Source organism: Bos grunniens, chromosome 4, assembly GCF_055505025.1.
Source record: "Bos grunniens cultivar Pamir isolate PY7600 chromosome 4, Bosgru_T2T1.0, whole genome shotgun sequence".
In the NCBI taxonomy this organism is placed as follows: Eukaryota; Metazoa; Chordata; class Mammalia; order Artiodactyla; family Bovidae; genus Bos; species Bos grunniens.
This window is the reverse complement of record NC_141168.1, coordinates 16,353,715-16,373,260: the sequence shown is the minus strand read 5'-3', so window position 1 is coordinate 16,373,260 and position 19,546 is coordinate 16,353,715. Positions and strand designations below refer to the sequence as shown.

At 44.2% G+C, this 19,546-nt stretch overlaps 1 protein-coding gene and 2 long non-coding RNA genes across 6 annotated transcripts in view; 1 reads left to right on the top strand and 2 right to left on the bottom strand.

The window, feature by feature from the left end:
* Window positions 1–3,120, bottom strand: part of MKRN1 (makorin ring finger protein 1) — a 19,346-nt gene extending 16,226 nt beyond the window's left edge. For 2 of the 4 annotated variants that reach the window (XM_086395259.1, XM_086395260.1), the window contains exon 1: window positions 2,669–3,120. In XM_086395259.1, the coding sequence (XP_086251385.1) occupies window positions 2,669–2,901 (233 nt within the window). In that variant the 5' untranslated portion in view covers window positions 2,902–3,120. Of the gene's footprint in view, window positions 1–2,421; window positions 2,508–2,668 lie in introns of those variants that run through there. The other 2 variants (XM_086395261.1, XM_086395262.1) reach the window with 1 other exon arrangement.
* Window positions 3,060–19,546, top strand: LOC147373688 (uncharacterized). The gene is made up of 2 exons (XR_015161995.1): window positions 3,060–3,184; window positions 18,156–19,546. It is a non-coding gene; the product is annotated as an uncharacterized LOC147373688 (long non-coding RNA).
* LOC147373689 (uncharacterized) lies at window positions 3,507–4,210 on the bottom strand. The gene is made up of 2 exons (XR_015161996.1): window positions 4,129–4,210; window positions 3,507–3,672 (listed from the first exon to the last, which is right to left on the bottom strand). It is a non-coding gene; the product is annotated as an uncharacterized LOC147373689 (long non-coding RNA).

Here is a 19,546-nt window from a genome sequence, read left to right as displayed (position 1 = left end):
CTATTTCTCAAACCAGACTGTAAATTCCTGGTGTTTAAGAACCAGGGTTTATTCTGCCTTTTATCTTTTAAAGGACCTGTACTCATAATATTTAGCAATGTCTAAATTCAAAATTACAACTTGCAAGTTACAATTTCATTGTTTTAATCCCCCACATTCAGGAAAACTAGAAGCAACAGCATTTCTATTTTACAGAATTCCTCTAATAAAAGTTATCAGAACAGCCTGGTGGGGGCAGCATAACACAGTTCTTTGGGAAAACTATATCTAGGTTTTTAAGCTGTGAAATTAACACAATAAGATAGAATTTTTAAGAGAAATATTTAGAAAAGACTAACCAACAAGAAAATACAGAGGATTCTGAGCAATTAAAAACAAATTTCCAACATCCAAACAACTTCTAAGGATTACACCCTTGAAGAAAATAGCCCTAGTCAAATTCCTAGATACAAGGGGAAAAGAGACTCAAAGTAGAACACAGCACTATCTTGAATTCTCTTCAAAGGACAGTTTGCTATCAAACACAAAGCAAATATTTATAATACAGTGCATTCCTGCCTTTCCTTCAACATCTAGCTCTATGTCTCCATTGTAAGCACAAATACTTATTTATAGAATAACTGAATGAGGTTAGTCCCAGAAAGATATACATACCAGGCACTGAATAAAGCCCTACAGATAAAATGATAAAATAGGGCCCCTGTTCTCAAAAATCTCAAAGTTCACAATAAATGAATGAATATATATCTGGTATTCCCCTAGACAAAGCAGAAAGATTTTTAATAGATCATGTTAGTACTTAAACTGAAAGTAATGTCAAGTATTAAAACCCAAGACTTATCAATTAGTCTGTACTTTTTTACTGGATAACAGTTTCAAGTAAAAGCTATAGGTTGCTTTATATGAAAAACAACAATGGCATGTCTAACCCTGTATCTGATAAATATATTAATCTATTAGGGTTCATGTGCAAGAAACTCACGCTGGTCCTGGAGTGATCTAGAATATTTCAGAAACTCAAAGATCTAAAGGTAGGCAAAGAGGAATTGATTAGTGTAGTGAGCTGTTTTGAATTCTAATGACACTGGTAAGGAACTAGCAAAGGGGAAGTAGATCAGGGGAAAGTTTCTAACAGAGAGGAAAGTAAAGTGCAGACGTGACAATGCATTCTCTGCAGACCTGAGTTGAGCTCAGACACAGCACAACAGGATAATAATGAGACAAGTAATATAAAGTAATGCCAAGCTAGTGATGGGTATTCAAAGCCAAACAATAACTGACATTAGAGTCGGTGTGTATTGAAAAAATTAAGGCACTGCATGGAGTTCTTAAAGAATCCACATATTAAAGGACGATTATTCTCAGTGCATGCAGACAGACTGGAACTGCAGGGTAAAAGGCTAGAAAATTCAGGAATATAAAGACTACACTAGTTTATTTTAAAAGATTCAGCTAGCACATGTAAATCAATTGCAGCACTGCAGAGAAAACAAATAACAGACTCAAAGATCTGGTTCCATGAATAGGAATTTTTAAATTCTCATTCTTTGGGATACTGCAGGAGTATTCTCAGATCTACAGATAAGTGAAAAAAGCTACCTAAAACAGCTTTTATGCTTTCTCTATCCCGTTATTGAAAATAATTAAGTTTACCATTCATGTCTTAAATTTATCATATTAAGCACTGAGAACGCTTCACCCCTGTTAATACCAGGACACTGAGTTCTGTATATTAAAAATATTTTCAAGTATTGATATCTGCATATAAATTACCCCACCTAGGTGAATAACGGCGTTTCAACTGATTTTTTCAACCGACAGAAAAACAAAAGCTTCTAGTCGCTTACTGATCACTTAAGAAAAAAACTCAAGTACGACATCCAATTAAATGCCCTTATCGTAGACGCACAGCCACACGTCCGCATAACAGTCCTCTACTAATCACTTATTTTTTTCAAATATGTTCATCTCACATCCCAAACCCAAAACAAAATCCGTCTCCCTGCGGAGCGACGAGTTCCCCGACTCCCTTAAGACGCGTGGACTTGAAAACAAGACACCTTCCAGCCGGGGGGGGAACGGGAATGCCAGTTCGTAACACCTAAGGCGGTGGAGAAGACCCCCCGGGCCGGCACTCGGTTCGGAGACAAAGCTCAGAACCGCCCAGCCCGGTAACACACAAGAGTAGAAATCACAAAAGCTCCCCGCTCCGGGCGGGGCCCGAGAGACCCGGGAAGACGTTACAAACGGATGACACGGCGGCGGGGCCGGCGGCCGGGCCCCGCGGCGGCGATCCCCGGCCCGGCAGGGCTGCGGGCTCCGGGCCACACCGCCAAACCCCTTTTGGAACCGGCGAGCTCGCAGGCCGGGGGTTGGGGTGGGGGGATCGGCGACAATAAAAGGAGGGAGGAGTCAGCCCACCTCTCTCCCCGCGCGCGCCGCGCCGCTCGGCCCGGTGCGGGGAGGCTGCGGGCTGTGCGGCGGCTCCGCAGCGGGGCCGCGCGCCCGGGCCTCGGCGGCCGGCGGGGGTTGACGCAGCGCGGCGACCGCGGGGACCGCAACGCCGGCTCGCCTCCCACCTCCGCCCGCCCCCGCCCGGCCGCCCGCCCCCTTCCTCCGCGGTCTCGGTCCCCTCCCCGCGCCCGGCGCCGGCCGCTCTGCGTCTCACCTGCAGGTGACCTGCTTAGTCCAGCCGCCGCCGCCGCCGCCGCCGCCGCCGCCGCCGCCGCCGCCGCCGCCGCCGCCGCCGCCGCCGTCGCTGCCGCCTCCCCCGCCCCCCGCCCCCGGGGACAGCGAGGTGACTGCGGGGATAGGGGTGGGGGAAGCCGCTGCCGCCGCCGCCGCTGCCGCTCCTGCTCCTGATGGTGTGGCTGTTGTTCCGGGAGCTGCAGCCTCCGCCATTACTGTTTATCCCACACAGCAATGGCGCCGGAACTTCCGGGATCACATAATTCCGGTCCGGCCGCGGAGAGGAGAAGGCGGCCAGGCGACGGGTGGGGAGGGGAAGGACACTGAGGCGCCCGCTCGCTCGCCTCGGCCCCGGAGTCGCGTCGACTAGCGCTCTCGCCGCTCGAACTGCTGGGCCGGGGCCCGAGCACCCACCCCGGCCCGCCCCCAGGGCCCTCTGATTGGTGGACGAGTCGGCTCCGCCCGGGAGGGGCGGGGCGAGGGCGGGCTCCCCCAGGTAAGTGCCCACCCCCGCCCCACCTACTGCCCCCAGGTTCCACGCCTAGGGAACCAAAGTCCTCATTTCAAGGGCACTCACCTCGAGGAGTCCTTCCCAGCAGAGGCTGGTGCAGTGGAGAGGCGGAACTGGGATTGGGGTCGGCGGGTCCTGGGTTTGAATCCAGACTTTCCTGGCTCTACCAGTTAACATAACTACGAACTTGGCCCGGATACCCATTCTCTCTAGCCTCAGTTTCCTTATCCGAGTAGGCTTTATATGTGGCAATTCACTGAGCTTTTAGTGCCTGGCCAGACTAAACACTTTTAACAAATGTTCTCTCCTGTTCTTCCCGTTAGCCGTGTAATCTCTCAACCCAAGAAAAAAGCAAGGTGGCTAAAGCAAAGGCTGTGCAGTCAGCTTGTGTCCCTTAACCTCTGGCCATCGCTCATTCCTAACAATGTAGTTTTGAGTCAGTTAACTTACCTCTTAGTGTTCCTCCTCTCCGTCTGTAAAATAAAAAATAATTTAAAAATAATAACAGGACCTACCCCCCCAGAGAGTCTTCCCTGGTGACTCAGATGGTAAAGAATCCGTCTGCAATGGAGGAGACCTGGCTTCGGTCCCTGGGTCAGGAAGGTCCCTGGGTTGGGAAGATCCCCTGAAGGAGGGCATGGCAAACCTCTCCAGTATTCTTGCTGAGAGAATCCGAATGGACAAGAGTCTGACGGACCACAGTCCATGGCGTCGCAAAGAGTCGGACACGACTGAGCCACTAAGCACACCTCTCTGAAGCACAACATCTCTGAAGATGATTGTGAAACTTATTAAAGTTCATGTAAAACCCTTAACAGTGTGCTTCACTACAATTTTAATAGATATTGAATAATAAAAGCTGTCTGAAATATCCCAGCTTCAAAGAGTTATTTCTAAAACTAGGAAAATTAAAAAGTATTTACTCTTACCTCCCCGTTAATGCCCTCGGTCCACTCAGATGCTGCATACTAAATCGTGACCGGTTTTCATAAGCCCTTAAATTTGCTTTTTTACATAATCTCTTTACCTTGAGAAAGTGAAAATCCATCCCACTGATAATCAGACCACAATGTACCCAACAGACACAAACCAGGACAGTGGCAAAGCCAACAAAAAACAGTGTTTCCCTCAAGGCCACAGCATGGCTACAAAATGACTGACAATCCCCTTTTGAGAAAATGCAGCATTTTACTAATGACTTGCCCAGCCCCGCTTCATTTCTCCCTCCACTACCGAGTCCAAGCTCAATCCGCTTGCTGATGACAGGCCGATAAACTGGGAGATGAGGTGTAGAGGCCAGGAATAGGAAAGTGTCACCTGTGGACCGCGGTGATAGCAGACTAGGCCCCTGAAACACCATCCTATGGGGGCCTGGATGCCCGTTTCTTTTATAGAACAGGGAGAGACTGGAGGTGAGGAAGTAAAGTAGCTTTATCTTGCAAAATAGGAGGGGCTGTGTTAATCACTTTTTTTCTTGCAGCCATTGACAGGTGGGCATGGTCAGATGGTCTCCTAGTGAGTGGAACCAAGCCACCTTAGTTTAACTTTCAGCAGAGGGCAGGGTTCCCTGAGGCAGGCCATAATGTATGATTATAACAAGAGCAATGACAATCAAGGTTTAAGTCAAAGAATCAGATCCAACATGGAGTCAGACTTGGCTCTTCCCTGTTACCTGAGCACCCAAAGATTTATAAGATACCCAGTTCCTAAACTGCTGCACCTCACAACAGCACCCAGCCCAGAGCTGGTCTTCTATCTGCTTGTGCTGTTATCCAAAAAGAGCTTCAATCCTGTGAGAAGCCCCTCCTTACTCCCTTTTCCAAGATGCCCACCTTCCTCCCCCATGTGGCCTCCCCTGCTGCAGCAAGTCAACCTCTTTGTTGGACTACAGGTGTGTTCCTATATCTGTTAGGGTTTACCTGTTAAGTAACATTTTTCTCGGGGCGGGGGAGGGGGGGGCAGGGGACACACACTGCACTGCCTGAGAGGTCTTAGTTCCCCCACCAGGAATCGAACTTGTGCCCCTACAGTGCAATTGCGGCGTCTTAACTACTGGACTGCCAGGGAAGTCTTTGCTCTATTTTTTATTGCATAGTTTTCACCTTCTAATTACTACAGAATTTGCTTTTTTTTTTTTTTTTGATCTGTTTCTCCTAGCTAGAATATAAGCTCTGTAAGGCCAGGGATCTTTGCCTATTTTGTTCTGCTATATCACAAGTCTCTAGAACTGTGTGCAGCATATAATAGTTGCTCAATAAAATATTTGGGCTATGGGTGAAAGAATTCTCTGATGTTAGAAAAGTTACTATGCCTTGTTTCACCATCTATACCAATAGGAATAATGATGTTTGTCTTATTGGGAAACAAAACAAACAGTCATCTCTTTCTCCAGGAGAACATTTTAGCACAAGGGCAATCTGTGCATTTCTTCACACACAAACATTTATCAGTGATTCTGCTGAGCCAATGCTACCCAAACAGGTTATATAGGAATCATGAGTAAGTTTTAGTGCTTGAACATAGTAGCCATGTGACACTGGGCAAATTCCTGCCTTAATTAAGGCAGGTGAAGTAAGTCTAGTAGTACACCTTCCTTATAAGTATTTAATGAGTTTAAATACATATATATATATATGGCTCAAGGAACAGTCCTGGATGTAGTAACCGCTAGGTAAGTGTTTTCTATTGTTTTCATTAATGTTGTTATATGATAGCAAAAAGGGTTGCCAGATTTAGCAAATAAAAATACAGGATGCTCAGTTAAATTTGAACTTCAGATAAATAACAAATTGAGTTTCAGTGTAAGTATAATCCCAAATATTGCATGGGATATATACATAGAGCATTAGCTGTTTGTCTGAATTTCCATTACAACTCAGAATCCTGTATTTTATCTGGCAGCCCTACATCAGAACAATACTTGGAGCTTTTCAAAGGCCTTTTGCCCACCTTGTCTGTTTTGTTTCACAATAAGTTTTTGAAGTTGGACAAGCACAGATGTTGCCCCTTTAAATATGAGAAGATGAAGTTGGAGAGACAGGCAGAGATGCTGTGTAGGATCACACAGGCTGTGAGTGACGGAGGAGAGCTTGAATCTTGGGAATTTTAGCGGTGAGGCTAGTGTTCCTTCCCCTACTGGTGCTGTTAGGCTCCCCCCAGATGAAATTTTTAATTTAAAAGGGAAGACTACAGAGTGGCGGACGAAGAAGGCAACGGCACCCCACTCCAGTACTCTTGCCTGGAAAATCCCATGGATGGAGGAGCCTGGAAGGCTGCAGTCCCTGGGGTCACTGAGGGTCTGACACGACTGAGCGACTTCACTTTCACTTTTCACTTTTCACTTTCATGCATTGGAGAAGGAAATGGCAATCCACTCCAGTGTTCTTGCCTGGAGAATCCCAGGGATGGGGGAGCCTGGTGGGCTGCCGTCAATGGGGTCGCACAGAGTCGGACAAGACTGAAGCGACTTAGCAGCAGCAGCAGCACAGAGTGAGGAAGCAGAAGCAATCCCACTTATTGGTGTCTGCTGAGTGCTACAAAATTAAAGAAAGTATAACAGATAGGGCTGGCACCCTGCCAAGCCAAGAGGACTCTATTGCCTGAGCAGATCTACTTGATACTATGTTGCACAAACTTTGATAATCTTAATGTGGAAACTCTACACCATAAACACCAATATCAATCTTCCTGTTATTTTCTTTCCAAAGGGAGTTTAAATAATGATTTGGTTCCTGTAAAAACACTTTATATTTTCACATAGGTCAATGGTTCCCTGGTTTTTTCAGTCTAAGTATCCTCTCCCACAGTCTATGAATTATTTTGTATTAAATGCTTTGCTACTTTTTGGTTTATAGAAAAAGAGTTTTCTTGTATGGGACTTCCCTGGCCGTCCAGTGGTTAAGACTCCATGCTTCCACTGCAAGGAGCATAAGTTCAATCCCTACCGGGGAAACTAAGATCGAGCATGCCTTGTGTAGCATGGCAAAAAAAAAAAAAAAAAACACTACAGTAATACAGTCATGTGACTAAATATTTTTAGATGTAGAAAAGGGCATGATAAAGATTCTCTCCTTGACCACATTCTGCTCAGGACCTGCTAAACTTTTCAATGAGGCATCAATGTTTGTATGTCCACAATTTTAGCAAGAATCCTCTTAAATTGGTTTAGCCAGAATCCTCCATACTGTATATGAGATCCCCCTCCATATCTGATCAGATGGTGGCTCAGATGGTAAATCGTCTGCCTACAGTGCCCGTGACCCGGGTTCAATCCCTGGGTCAGAAAGATCTCCTGGAGAAGGAAATGGCAACCCACCCCAGTATTCTTGCCTGGAAAATCCTATGGACAGAGGAGCCTGGTAGGCTACAGTCCATGGGGTCACAGAGTCGGACATAACTGAGCAACTTCACTTTCACTTTCTTTCACCATCTCAGGTAATATCTCATGCCCTGGCCTGCCTTCACTAAGAATCCTGTTATGTCACTTTAACCAGAATCCCAATCCTCCTTTCTTGTTAGAATGTTCCATCCAGTTAACCCCCTCACCCCTCATTCTGCTCCTTGGCTATAAATTGTTAACAATCTTTTAGTGCTTCAATTAATATTTTATATATGATATTTTGCACATGTGAGATTATGTCTGTAGGATAAATTCCTAGAACTGGCATTGCTGAGTCAAAGAGAATGGGGGTCAGTGACAGTCACAGGTTTGATGAAAGCATCTTCCAATATGCGGACCCACCAACAATGTATAAGGACCCTGCCTGCAAATACCCTTTCAAGCCAAAATAGCCATCAAATTTTGGGATATTAGCAATCAGGTGGGGAAATAACATTTTAGTGTAGTTTGGGGGGTTTTTTAGTGCAGTTTTAATTTTTATTTCTCTATTTTAATTTTTTTCCCTTTTTCTTTCTTTTTTTTCAAATTTTATGTGTGTGTGTGTGTGTGTGTGTGTGTGTGTTCTTCCTCTGTGTCAGGTGATTTGCGTGATTTTAGTCCCTGACCAGGGATTGAACTCTTGCCTTTGGCAATGAAAATACAAAGTCCTAATGGTGCTGAAAACGCTGCCTCTCTGCACTGGAGCTGGATTATATTTTGAAGACAGAGTTTTAGACAGAGGTTTGGATGAAGTATGTACTACAAGGGCTTCCCTCGTGGCTTAGATAGTAAAAAAACCTACCAACAATGCAGGAGACACAGGGTCAGTCCCTGGGTTGGGAAGATCCCCTTGAGAAGGAAATGGCAACCTACTCCAGTATTCTTGCCTGGAGAATCCAATGGACAGAGTAGCCTCATGGGCTAACCGGGTGAAGTATAAAAGGATAGTATTGTTTTGCCAAGCAAAGGGGTATACAGCAGGTTCCTGCCTCAAAAATCTGTGTGTTCCAATGCTAGATGATTTCATAAGGAGTCTTTTTTTTTCTTCAGTTCAGTTCAGTTCAGTCGCTCAGTCGTGTCCAACTCTTTGCGACCCCATGAATCACAGCACACCAGGCCTCCCTGTCCATCACCAACTCCTGGAGTTCACCCAGACCCACGTCCATCGAGTCAGTGATGCCATCCAGCCATCTCATTCTCTGCCCTCCCCTTCTCCTCCTGCCCCCAATCCCTCCCAGCATCAGAGTCTTTTCCAATGAGTCAACTCTTCGCAGGAGGTGGCCAAAGTACTGGAGTTTCAGCTTCAGCATCATTCCCTCCGAAGACATCCCAGGGCTGATCTCCTTCAGAATGGACTGGTTGGATCTCCTTGCAGTCCAAGGGACTCTCAAGAGTCTTCTCCAACACCACAGTTCAAAAGCATCAATTCTTCGGCGCTCAGCCTTCTTCAGTCCAGCTCTCACATCCATACATGACCACAGGAAAAACCATAGCCTTGACTAGATGGACCTTTGTTGGCAAAGTAATGTCTCTGCTTTTGAATATGCTATCTTGGTTGGTCATAACTTTCCTTCCAAGGAGTAAGCATCTTTTAATTTCATGGCTGCAGTCACCATCTGCAGTGATTTTGGAGCCCAGAAAAATAAAGTCTGACACTGTTTCCACTGTTTCCCCATCTATTTCCCATGAAGTGATGGGACCGGATGCCATGATCTTCGTTTTCTGAATGTTGAGCTTTAAGCCAACTTTTTCACTCTCCACTTTCACTTTTACCAAGAGGCTTTTGAGTTCCTCTTCACTTTCTGCCATAAGGGTGGTGTCATCTGCATATCTGAGGTTATTGATATTTCTCCCGGCAATCTTGATTCCAGCTTGTGTTTCTTCCAGTCCAGCGTTTCTCATGATGTACTCTGCATGTAAGTTAAATAAACAGGGTGATAATATACAGCCTTGACGAACTCCTTTTCCTATTTGGAACCAGTCTGTTGTTCCATGTCCAGTTCTAACTGTTGCTTCCTGACCTGCACAGAGGTTTCTCAAGAGGCAGGTGGTCTGGTATTCCCATCTCTTGAAGAATTTTCCACAGTTTGTTGTGATCTGCACAGTCAAAGGCTTTGGCGTAGTCAACAAAGCAGAAATAGATGTTTTTCTGGAACTCTCTTGCTTTTTCCATGATCCAGCGGATGTGGGCAATTTGATCTCTGGTTCCTCTGCCTTTTCTAAAACCAGCTTGAACATCAGGAAGTTCACGGTTCACGTATTGCTGAAGCCTGGCCTGGAGAATTTTGAGCATTACTTTACTTTATTATTAATTTTATTTTCATTTTTTGGCTATGCCACTTGAGATCCTAATTCCCTGAGTAGGGAGAGAACCTGTACCCCCTACGTTGAAAGTGCAGAGTCCTAAACACTAGACCACCAGGGAAGTCCCTGACAAGGAGTTTTATAACAATACTTTAAGGGTAGATAGCATCACAGACTTAAGGACGTGAATTTGAGCAAACCTCAAGAGGTAGTAGAGGACAGAGGAGCCCGACATGCTGCACTCCATGGGGTTACAGAGCCTTGGACAACAATTTCAAGGGTGGGGTTGCTGACAAGCTTAGGGTGTGGGCAGGGTCCTCTAATCCTGATGAGCTTCTCTGCTTCCTTTACTCTAGCACAGGTGGTTTCAAACAGCAATGCTGAAGAAGCTGATGTTGAAGACCTACAAGACCTTCTAGAACTAATACCCAAAAAAGATGTCCTTTTCATGATCAGATCAGATCAGATCAGTCGCTCAGTCGTGTCCAACTCTTTGCGACCCCATGAACTGCAGCACACCAGGCCTTCCTGTCCATCACCAACTCCCGGAGTTCACCCAGACCCACGTCCATCGAGTCAGTGATGCCATCCAGCCATCTCATCCTCTGCCCTCCCCTTCTCCTCCTGCCCCCAATCCCTCCCAGCAACAGAGTCTTTTCCAATGAGTTAACTCTTCGCATGAGGTGGCCAAAGTACTGGAGTTTCAGCTTTAGCATCATTCCTTCCAAAGAAATCCCAGGGCTGATCTCCTTCAGAATGGACTGGCTGGATCTCCTTGCAGTCCAAGGGACTCTCAAGAGTCTTCTCCAACACCACAGTTCAAGAGCATCAATTCTTCGGCGCTCAGCCTTCTTCACAGTCCAACTCTCACATACATACATGACCACAGGAAAAACCATAGCCTTGACTAGACGGACCTTTGTTGGCAAAGTAATGTCTCTGCTTTTGAATATGCTCTCTAGGTTGGTCATAACTTTCCTTCCAAGGAGTAAGTGTCTTATGATTTCATGGCTGCAGTCACCATCTGCAGTGATTTTGGAGCCCAGAAAAATAAAGTCTGACACTGTTTCCACTGTTTCCCCATCTATTTCCCATGAAGTGATGGGACCGGATGCCATGATCTTCACTTTCTGAATGTTGAGCTTGAAGCCAACTTTTTCACTCTCCACTTTCACCTTCATCAAGAGGCTTTTTAATTCCTCTTCACTTTCTGCCATAAGGGTGGTGTCATCTGCATATCTGAGGTTATTGATATTTCTCCCAGCAATCTTGATTCCAGCTTGTGTTTCTTCCAGTCCAGCATTTCTCATGATGTACTCTGCATATAAGTTAAATAAGCAGGGTGATAATATACAGCCTTGACATACTCCTTTTCCTATTTGGAACCAGTCTGTTGTTCCATGTCCAGTTCTAACTGTTGCTTCCTGACCTGCACAGAGGTTTCTCAAGAGGCAGGTCAGGTGGTCTGGTATTCCCATCTCTTTCAGAATTTTCCACAGTGTATTGTGATCCACACAGTCAAAGGCTTTGGCATAGTCAATAAAGCAGAAATAGATGTTTTTCTGGAACTCTCTTGCTTTTTCCATGATCCAGCGGATGTGGGCAATTTGATATTTGGTTCCTCTGCCTTTTCTAAAACCAGCTTGAACATCAGGAAGTTCACGGTTCACGTATTGCCTTTTCATTATAGGGCACTGGAATGCAAAAGTAGGAAGTCAGGGGTACCTAGAGCAACAGCAAATTTGGCCTTGGAGTACAAAATGAAGCAAGGCAAAGGCTAGTAGAGTTTTGCCAAGAGAACACACTGGTCATAGCAAACACCCTCTTTCAACAACACAAGAGGAGATTCTATGCATGGACATAACCAGATGGTCAATACTGAAATTAGATTGATTATATTCTTTCCAGCAAAAGTTGGAGAAGCTCTCTACATTCAGCAAAAACAAGACTGGAAGCTGACTGTGGCTCAGATCATGAACTCCTTATTGCAAAATTCAAACTTAAATTGAAGAAAGTAGGGAAAACCCCTAGACCATTCAGGTATGACCTAAACCAAATCCCTTATGATATACAGGAGAAGTGACAAACAGATTCAAGGGATTAGATCTGATAGACAGATTGCCTGAAGAACTATGGATGGAGGTTGTGACATTGTATAGGAGGCAGTGATCAAGACCATCCCCAAGAAAAAGAAATGCAAAAAGGCAAAATGGTTGCCTGAGGAGGCCTTACAAATAGCTGAGAAAAGAAGAGAAGTCAAAGGCAAAGGAGAAAAGGAAAGATATACCTATTTGAATGCAGAGTTCCAAAGAATAGGAAGGAAAGATAAAGCCTTCCTCAGTGATCAGTGCAAAGAAATAGAGGTAAACAATAGAATGGGAAAGACTAGAGGTCTCTTCAAGAAAATTAGAGATACCAAGGGAACATCTCATGTAAAGATGGGCACAATAAAGGACAGAAATGGTATGGACCTAACAGAAGCAGAAGATATTAAGAAGAGGTGGCAAGAATACACAGAAGAACTCTACAAAAAGATCTTCATGACCCAGATAACCATCATGGTGTGATCAGTGAACTAGAGCCAGACATCCTAGAATGCAAAGTCAAGTGGGCCTTAGGAAGCATCACTATGAACAAAGCTAGTGGAGGTGATGGAATTCCAATTGAGTTATTTCAAATCCTAAAAGATGATGCTGTGAAAGTGCTGCACTCCATATGCCAGCAAATTTGGAAAACTCAGCAGTGGCCACAGGACTAGAGAAGGTCATTTTCATTTTAATCCCAAAGAAAAGTAATGCCAAAGATTGTTCAAACCACCACACAATTGCACCCATCTCACACGCTAGCAAAGTAATGCTCAAAATTCTCCAGGCTAGGCTTCAACAATATGTGAACCGTGAACTTCCAGATGTTCAAACTGGATTTAGAAAAGGTAGAGGAACCAGAGATTAAATTGCCAACATCTGTTGGATCATAGAAAAAGCAAGAGAGTTCCAGAAGAACATCTACTTCTGCTTTATTGACTATACCAAAGCATTTGACTGTGTGGATCACAATGAACTGTGGAAAATTCTGAAAGAGATGGGAATACCAGAGCACCTGACCTGCCTCCTGAGAAATCTATATGCAGGTCAAGAAGCAACAGTTAAAACTTTGCATGGAACAACAGACTGGTTCCAAATTGAGAAAGGAGTATGTCAAGGCTGTATCTTGTCACCCTGCTTATTTAACTTAGATGCAGAGTACATCATGCAAATTGCAGGGCTGGATGAAGCACAAGCTGGAATCAAGATTTCTGGGAGAAATATAAATAACCTTAGATATGCAGATGATACCACCCTTATGGCAGGAAGCAAAGAACTAAAGAGCCTCTTTATGAAAGCGAAAGAGGAGAGTGAAAAAGCTGGCTTAAAAGTCAATATTCAGAAAACTAAGTTCGTGGCATCCATTCCCATCACATCTTGGCAAATAGATGAGGAAAAATGGAAACAGTGAGAGACTTTATTTTGGGGGGCTCCAAAATCACTGCAGATGGTGACTGCAGCCGTGAAATTAAAAGACGCTTGCTCCTTGGAAGAAAAGCTTTGACCAACCCAGACAGCATATTAAAAAGCAGACATGACTTTGCTAACAAAGGTCCATCTAGTCAAAGCTATGGTTTTTCCAGTAGTCATGTATGGATGTGAAAGTTGGACTATAAAGAAAGCTGAGTACTGAAGAATTGATGCTTTTGAACTGTGGTGTTGGAGAAGACTCTTGAGAGTCCCTTGGTCTGCAAGGAGATCCAACCAGGCAAACCAAAGGAGATCAGTCTTGAATATTCATTGGAAGGACTGATGTTGAAGCTGGAGCTCCAATACTTTGGCCACCTGATTCGAAGAACTGACTCATTGGAAAATACCCTGATACTGGGAAAGATTGAAGGCTGGGGGAGAAGGGGATGACAGAGGATGAGATGGTTGGATGGCATCACCGCCTCCATGAATATGAGTTTGAGTAAGCTCCAGGAGTTGGTGATGGACAAGGAAGCCTGGCATGCTGCAGTCCATTGGGTAGCAAAGAGTTGGACACAACTGAGCCACTGAACTGAACTGAGGTGGTTTCATGGCTGCTCCTCCCTTGATTAGCAACTGTTTGAATCCACTGTTTGGAATTTAGGAAAGGGCATGAAGGCTGGAGTCTTGCCTACAGGAAATGGGACAAAAAAGGCTTCCAAGCTCAGGAGTCCACAGACATCCCCCCACCCCACCCCATTCCTGAGAGGGAAACAGGCGGGAAGGCCATGGGTCTCCAAACGGAATAAATAGGCTGCAAGTGTCTCTTAAAATTCTGTGTTGCTCTGACAACACCTGGTTCCACCTGAACTTAACTTTTCTCAAACCTGAAGCTAACCAATGCATTTTTCTCATGGAATGGTTTTTCTTAAGCTATGTTAATGAAATTATGTGTTTGTTTTGGAATTTGCCTTTCTTCAAAATGGTTCCACCTAAGACTAACTTTTCTCCTTTTCTCAAACCGTGGGCTGATAATAGCTTAACAAACCAGTATTCATATCAATTGTTTTATGGCTGGGGATGACACACCTCCTGCCATCCTATCTCAAAAATGCCTATTGTGGGAGAGGGGCCTGGTGAAACTCCCTCAGCCTTGAGGTGTCTCCCTTATCTGATTAAGAGCTTTCTAACAGACAGAAACAGCTGCTAAAAGTAGCATGGGGGGCACTCTCAGTCCCTTTTCTGATGCCTATGCCAGAAGCTTTTTCTGTCCCTTTTTCACTTCAATAGAACTCTGCTATACAAAAGCTCTTGAGTGATCGAGCCTGGTCTCTAGTCCCAAAGCGAAATCTTCTTTGGAGATCAGGAATCCTACACCATTCACCATAAGCTATCATTCTCCCACCCCGTTCCCCTCCCCCTGTTTTCCTAAGCACTGGATCACCGGAGAAGTCTTTCTTTATAAAAATTGAAGTGCAGTTGATTTACAGTTAACTTCCATTCCTCCTAATCCTCGTAGGTTTTGGAAATATTTTATTTCCTTTTCTATCTCTTCACATCCTTTACCTATTTTTCCATTTAGATCATTTATAAGTGAAATTAAGGAAATTGGCATTTTCTTTCTCATGAACTACAAATTCATGAGTTTGTTTGTTGTTGGTATTGATTTTCCTTCTGAGTTTTGCCACGTGGATTTTTTTTTTTTAATGCAGTTTAACTCCGTGGTTTCTGGATTTTGTATCATAGTTATAAAAGTCTTCCTCTCCCCAAGATTACTGAAGTAGTCACCTGTGTTTTGTTTTATTTTTTTCCCTAATAATTTTATGGTCGAGTTTGCTATATTTAAATTCATGACCCTTTTGTAGTTTGTCCAGTTTCAAGGTGTTAGGTGTGACAGCTTTAATTTTTCCCAGATGGTTCCCCAGTTGTCTCAACACCATTTATTGAACAGTTTACCTTTTCTTCACTGACTTGAGATGCCATCTTTATGGCATATTAAATTCACAAATCTGGGTGAACTTTCTGTTCTCTTTGTTTAAATTCCAGTGCCCTTTGTTATTGAAGGTATATAATATCTGTTGCTGCTGCTAAGTCATGTCAGATCAGATCAGATCAGTCGCTCAGTCGTGTCCGACTCTTTGCGACCCCATGAATCACAGCACACCAGGCCTCCCTGTCCATCACCAACTCCCGGAGTTCACTCAGACTCACGTCCATCGAGTCAGTGATGCCATCCAGTCATCTCATCCTCTGCCCTCCCCTTCTCCTCCTGCCCCCAATCCCTCCCAGCATCAGAGTCTTTTCCAATAAGTCAAATCTTCGCATGAAGTGGCCAAAGTACTGGAGTTTCAGCTTCAGCATCATTCCTTCCAAAGAAATCCCAGGGCTGATCTCCTTCAGAATGGACTGGTTGGATCTCCTTGCAGTCCAAGGGACTCTCAAGAGTCTTCTCCAACACCACAGTTCAAAAGCATCAATTCTTCGGCGCTCAGCCTTCTTCAGTCCAGCTCTCACATCCATACATGACCACAGGAAAAACCATAGCCTTGACTAGACGAACCTTTGTTGGCAAAGTAATGTCTCTGCTTTTGAATATGCTCTCTAGGTTGGTCATAACTTTCCTTCTAAGGAGTAAGCGTCTTTTAATTTCATGGCTGCAGTCACCATCTGCAGTGATTTTGGAGCCCAGAAAAATAAAGTCTGACACTGTTTCCACTGTTTCCCCATCTATTTCCCATGAAGTGATGGGACCGGATGCCATGATCTTCGTTTTCTGAATGTTGAGCTTGAAGCCAACTTTTTCACTCTCCACTTTCACCTTCATCAAGAGGCTTTTGAGTTCCTCTTCACTTTCTGCCATAAGGGTGGTGTCATCTGCATATCTGAGGTTATTGATATTTCTCCCGGCAATCTTGATTCCAGCTTGTGTTTCTTCCAGTCCAGCGTTTCTCATGATGTACTCTGCATATAAGTTAAATAAACAGGGTGACAATGTACAGCCTTGACGAACTCCTTTTCCTATTTGGAACCAGTCTGTTGTTCCATGTCCAGTTCTAACTGTTGTTTCCTGACCTGCATACAAATTTCTCAAGAGGCAGATCAGGTGGTCTGGTATTCCCATCTCTTGAAGAATATTCCACAGTTTATTGTGATCCGCACAGTCAAAGGCTTTGGCATAGTCAATAAAGCAGAAATAGATGTTTTTCTGGAACTCTCTTGCTTTTTCCATGATCCAGCGGATGTGGGCAATTTGATCTCTGGTTCCTCTGCCTTTTCTAAAACCAGCTTGAACACCAGGAAGTTCACGGTTCACATATTGCTGAAGCCTGGCTTGGAGAATTTTGAGCATTACTTTACTAGTGTGTGAAATGAGTGCAATTGTGGGGTAGTTTGAGCATTCTTTGGCATTGCCTTTCTTTGGGATTGGAATGAAAACTGACCTTTTCCAGTGCTGTGGCCACTGCTGAGTTTTCCAAATTTGCTGGCATATTGAGTGCAGCACTTTCACAGCATCATCTTTCAGGATTTGGAATAGCTCAACTGGAATTCCATCACCTCCACTAGCTTTGTTCGTAGTGATGCTTTCTAAGGCCCACTTGACTTCACATTCCAGGATGTCTGGCTCTAGGTCAGTGATCACATCATCCAACTCTGTGTGACCCCATAGATGGTACCCAACAGGCTCCTCTGTCCCTGGGATTCTCCAGGCAAGAATACTAGAGTGGGTTGCCATTTCCTTCTCCAGTGCCTGAAAATGAAAAATGAAAGTGAAGTCGTTCAGGCATGTCCGACTCTTAGTGACCACATGGACTGCAGTCTACCAGGCTCCTCCATCCATGGGATTTTCCAGGCAAGAGTACTGGAGTGGGTTGCCATTGTTAGGGCCATTATTATTTTTTCCCCTGGAGGAATGTTCTCTCATTATCTTTTACATATAAACTTAAGAATTGTATTGCCTAATTTAAAAAGTCCTGTTACTTTTATTTTTACCATTAAACATTTTGCTCCACTCCACCAATCTGCAGATAATGCTTGGAGCTTTTTTTGGCTTTTAGTGAAGTGAAATGAGGTGAAAGTCGGTCAGTCGTGTCCAACTCTTTGCGACCCCATGGACTATACAGTCCATGGAATTCTCCAGGCCAGAAGACTGGAGTGGGTAGCCTTTCCCTTTTCCAGAAGATCTTCCCAATCCAGGGATTGAACCCAGGTCTCCCGTACTCCAGGCAGACTCTTTACCAGCTGAGCCACAAGGGAAGCCCTGACCCAAAATATTTGTCAAGTAAATAAAGGAATAGATAAACGAACGGACTGATATAGGAATGAACGCAAATTTAGATTCCTGCAGGCTTGCTGTAAGCTCAAAGCTCCCTTCCTTCACTCAAAAGGACAGGAGCTATGCCCCCTCTGGTGTCTCAGCCCTTGCCCTCCTCCCCCAAGCCTTGTGGGGACAAAGTAGCTTTTGCAGCTTGAGGGCATTCTCTTAGGGAAGGGCAAAAACCCTAATAATGTTTCCAATTTCCATTCTTACCTTCTGTTTGCTAGCAAATGAGCTGGAAATCAGCAAGTTATCTCCAAAGTTCAAAAAGACCTTGGGACTCCACTAAGGGTGGGAGTGATAAAAGATCAATTTGAAAAAAGGGATTTGAAAAAAGGGCTCATAGTAAACATTGAAATTACCAAGAAGTTAGAAAACTCTTATCTGCTTTAACCTTTATTTTCTAGGATTTGTGCGAGAGTGTGTTTTAGCTATTTAAATAAATCCTACTCTCTTCTGCCCAAGCTTTCTAGGAAGAAGAGGCTGGAGAGGGCAGCCTAATCTCCACAGGGATTATCTATTTCGAAAGAATTATTGAGTCCAGACTAAGAAATGGGTGCTGAGGATGAATTTAAGAATTCCCTAAGCTGGTATTCCCTTGTGCCGAAGAACTGATGCCTTTGAAGTGTAGTGTTAGAGAAGGTTCTTGAGAATCCCTTGGACAGCACAGAGATCAAACCAGTCAATCCTAATGGAAATCAACCCTGAATATTTATTGGAAGGACTGATGCCAAAACTGAAGCTCCAATACTTTGGGCACCTGATGGGAAGAACTGACTCATTGGAAAAGACACTGATGCTGGGAAAGATCGAAGGGAGGAGAAGAAGGGGACAACAGAGAATGAGATGGTTGGATGGCATCACCGACTCCATGGACATGAGTTTGAGAAAGCTCTGAGAGTTGGTGATGGACAGGGAAGCCTGGCGTGCTGCAGTCCATGGGGTCACAGAGAGTCAGACAGGACTGAGTGACTGAGCTGAACTGAACTGAGGCTGGGTTTAACAGATACAAACTACTATGTATAAAATAGATAACCCACAAAGGCCTGCTATATGTATAGCACAGGGAACTATAGTCACTATTACATAATAATCTACAAGGGAAAGAATCTGAAAAAGAAAATGTGTGTGTGTGTGTATGTATTTCACTCTTCTGTACACCTGAAACTCACATGATATTGTAAATTAACTATACTTCCATTAAAAAAAATATTTTTTCCTAGCCTTATTTGGCTAAAATAAGGATAGGGAATAAAATAACAGAAATTTGTTCATTTGTTTATCTTTATGAGAAAAAGCCTCTTCCAGGTACAGCCTAAATGGGCATTGGTGAATGTATTCACTTATTCACTCATTTAGATAGGGTCATCAGAAAGTCTTTTCTAAGACTGATATTTGGACAGAGACCTAAAGACCTGTGAAGTGAAAATATCTCCTGCCATATTAATAAACAAGAAAATAAATAATAAAAACAAGATGTCACAGCCATCAGCGGTTTCTGGCCTCCAAATGTGAATGAGGGCTCCCAAAACTTCAATCCACTGGGCGTTGCCACCCCTGAGTGGATTGCTGAGGAGCTGGGGGAATGCAAGCAGCAGGTGAAACAGGATTGGCCTCAGAGAGCTGAAGTGCATGTGAAAGGAATGAATTCAGTGCGCCCTGAGGCTTGCATCTTCCCACACAAAGAAGGCTGAATTACTTGATACCTGACCTTTGTTGTTCAGACAGCCCTGCTCCCTTTGTTGCAAACTTGTATATAGCCTGACTTCCACTCCTTCCTCCTTGGAGCAGTTTTCTCAAAACCCCTGAGATGCTATCTCCTGGACTTAACAGAAAATAAAATAACTCTCTGCTTA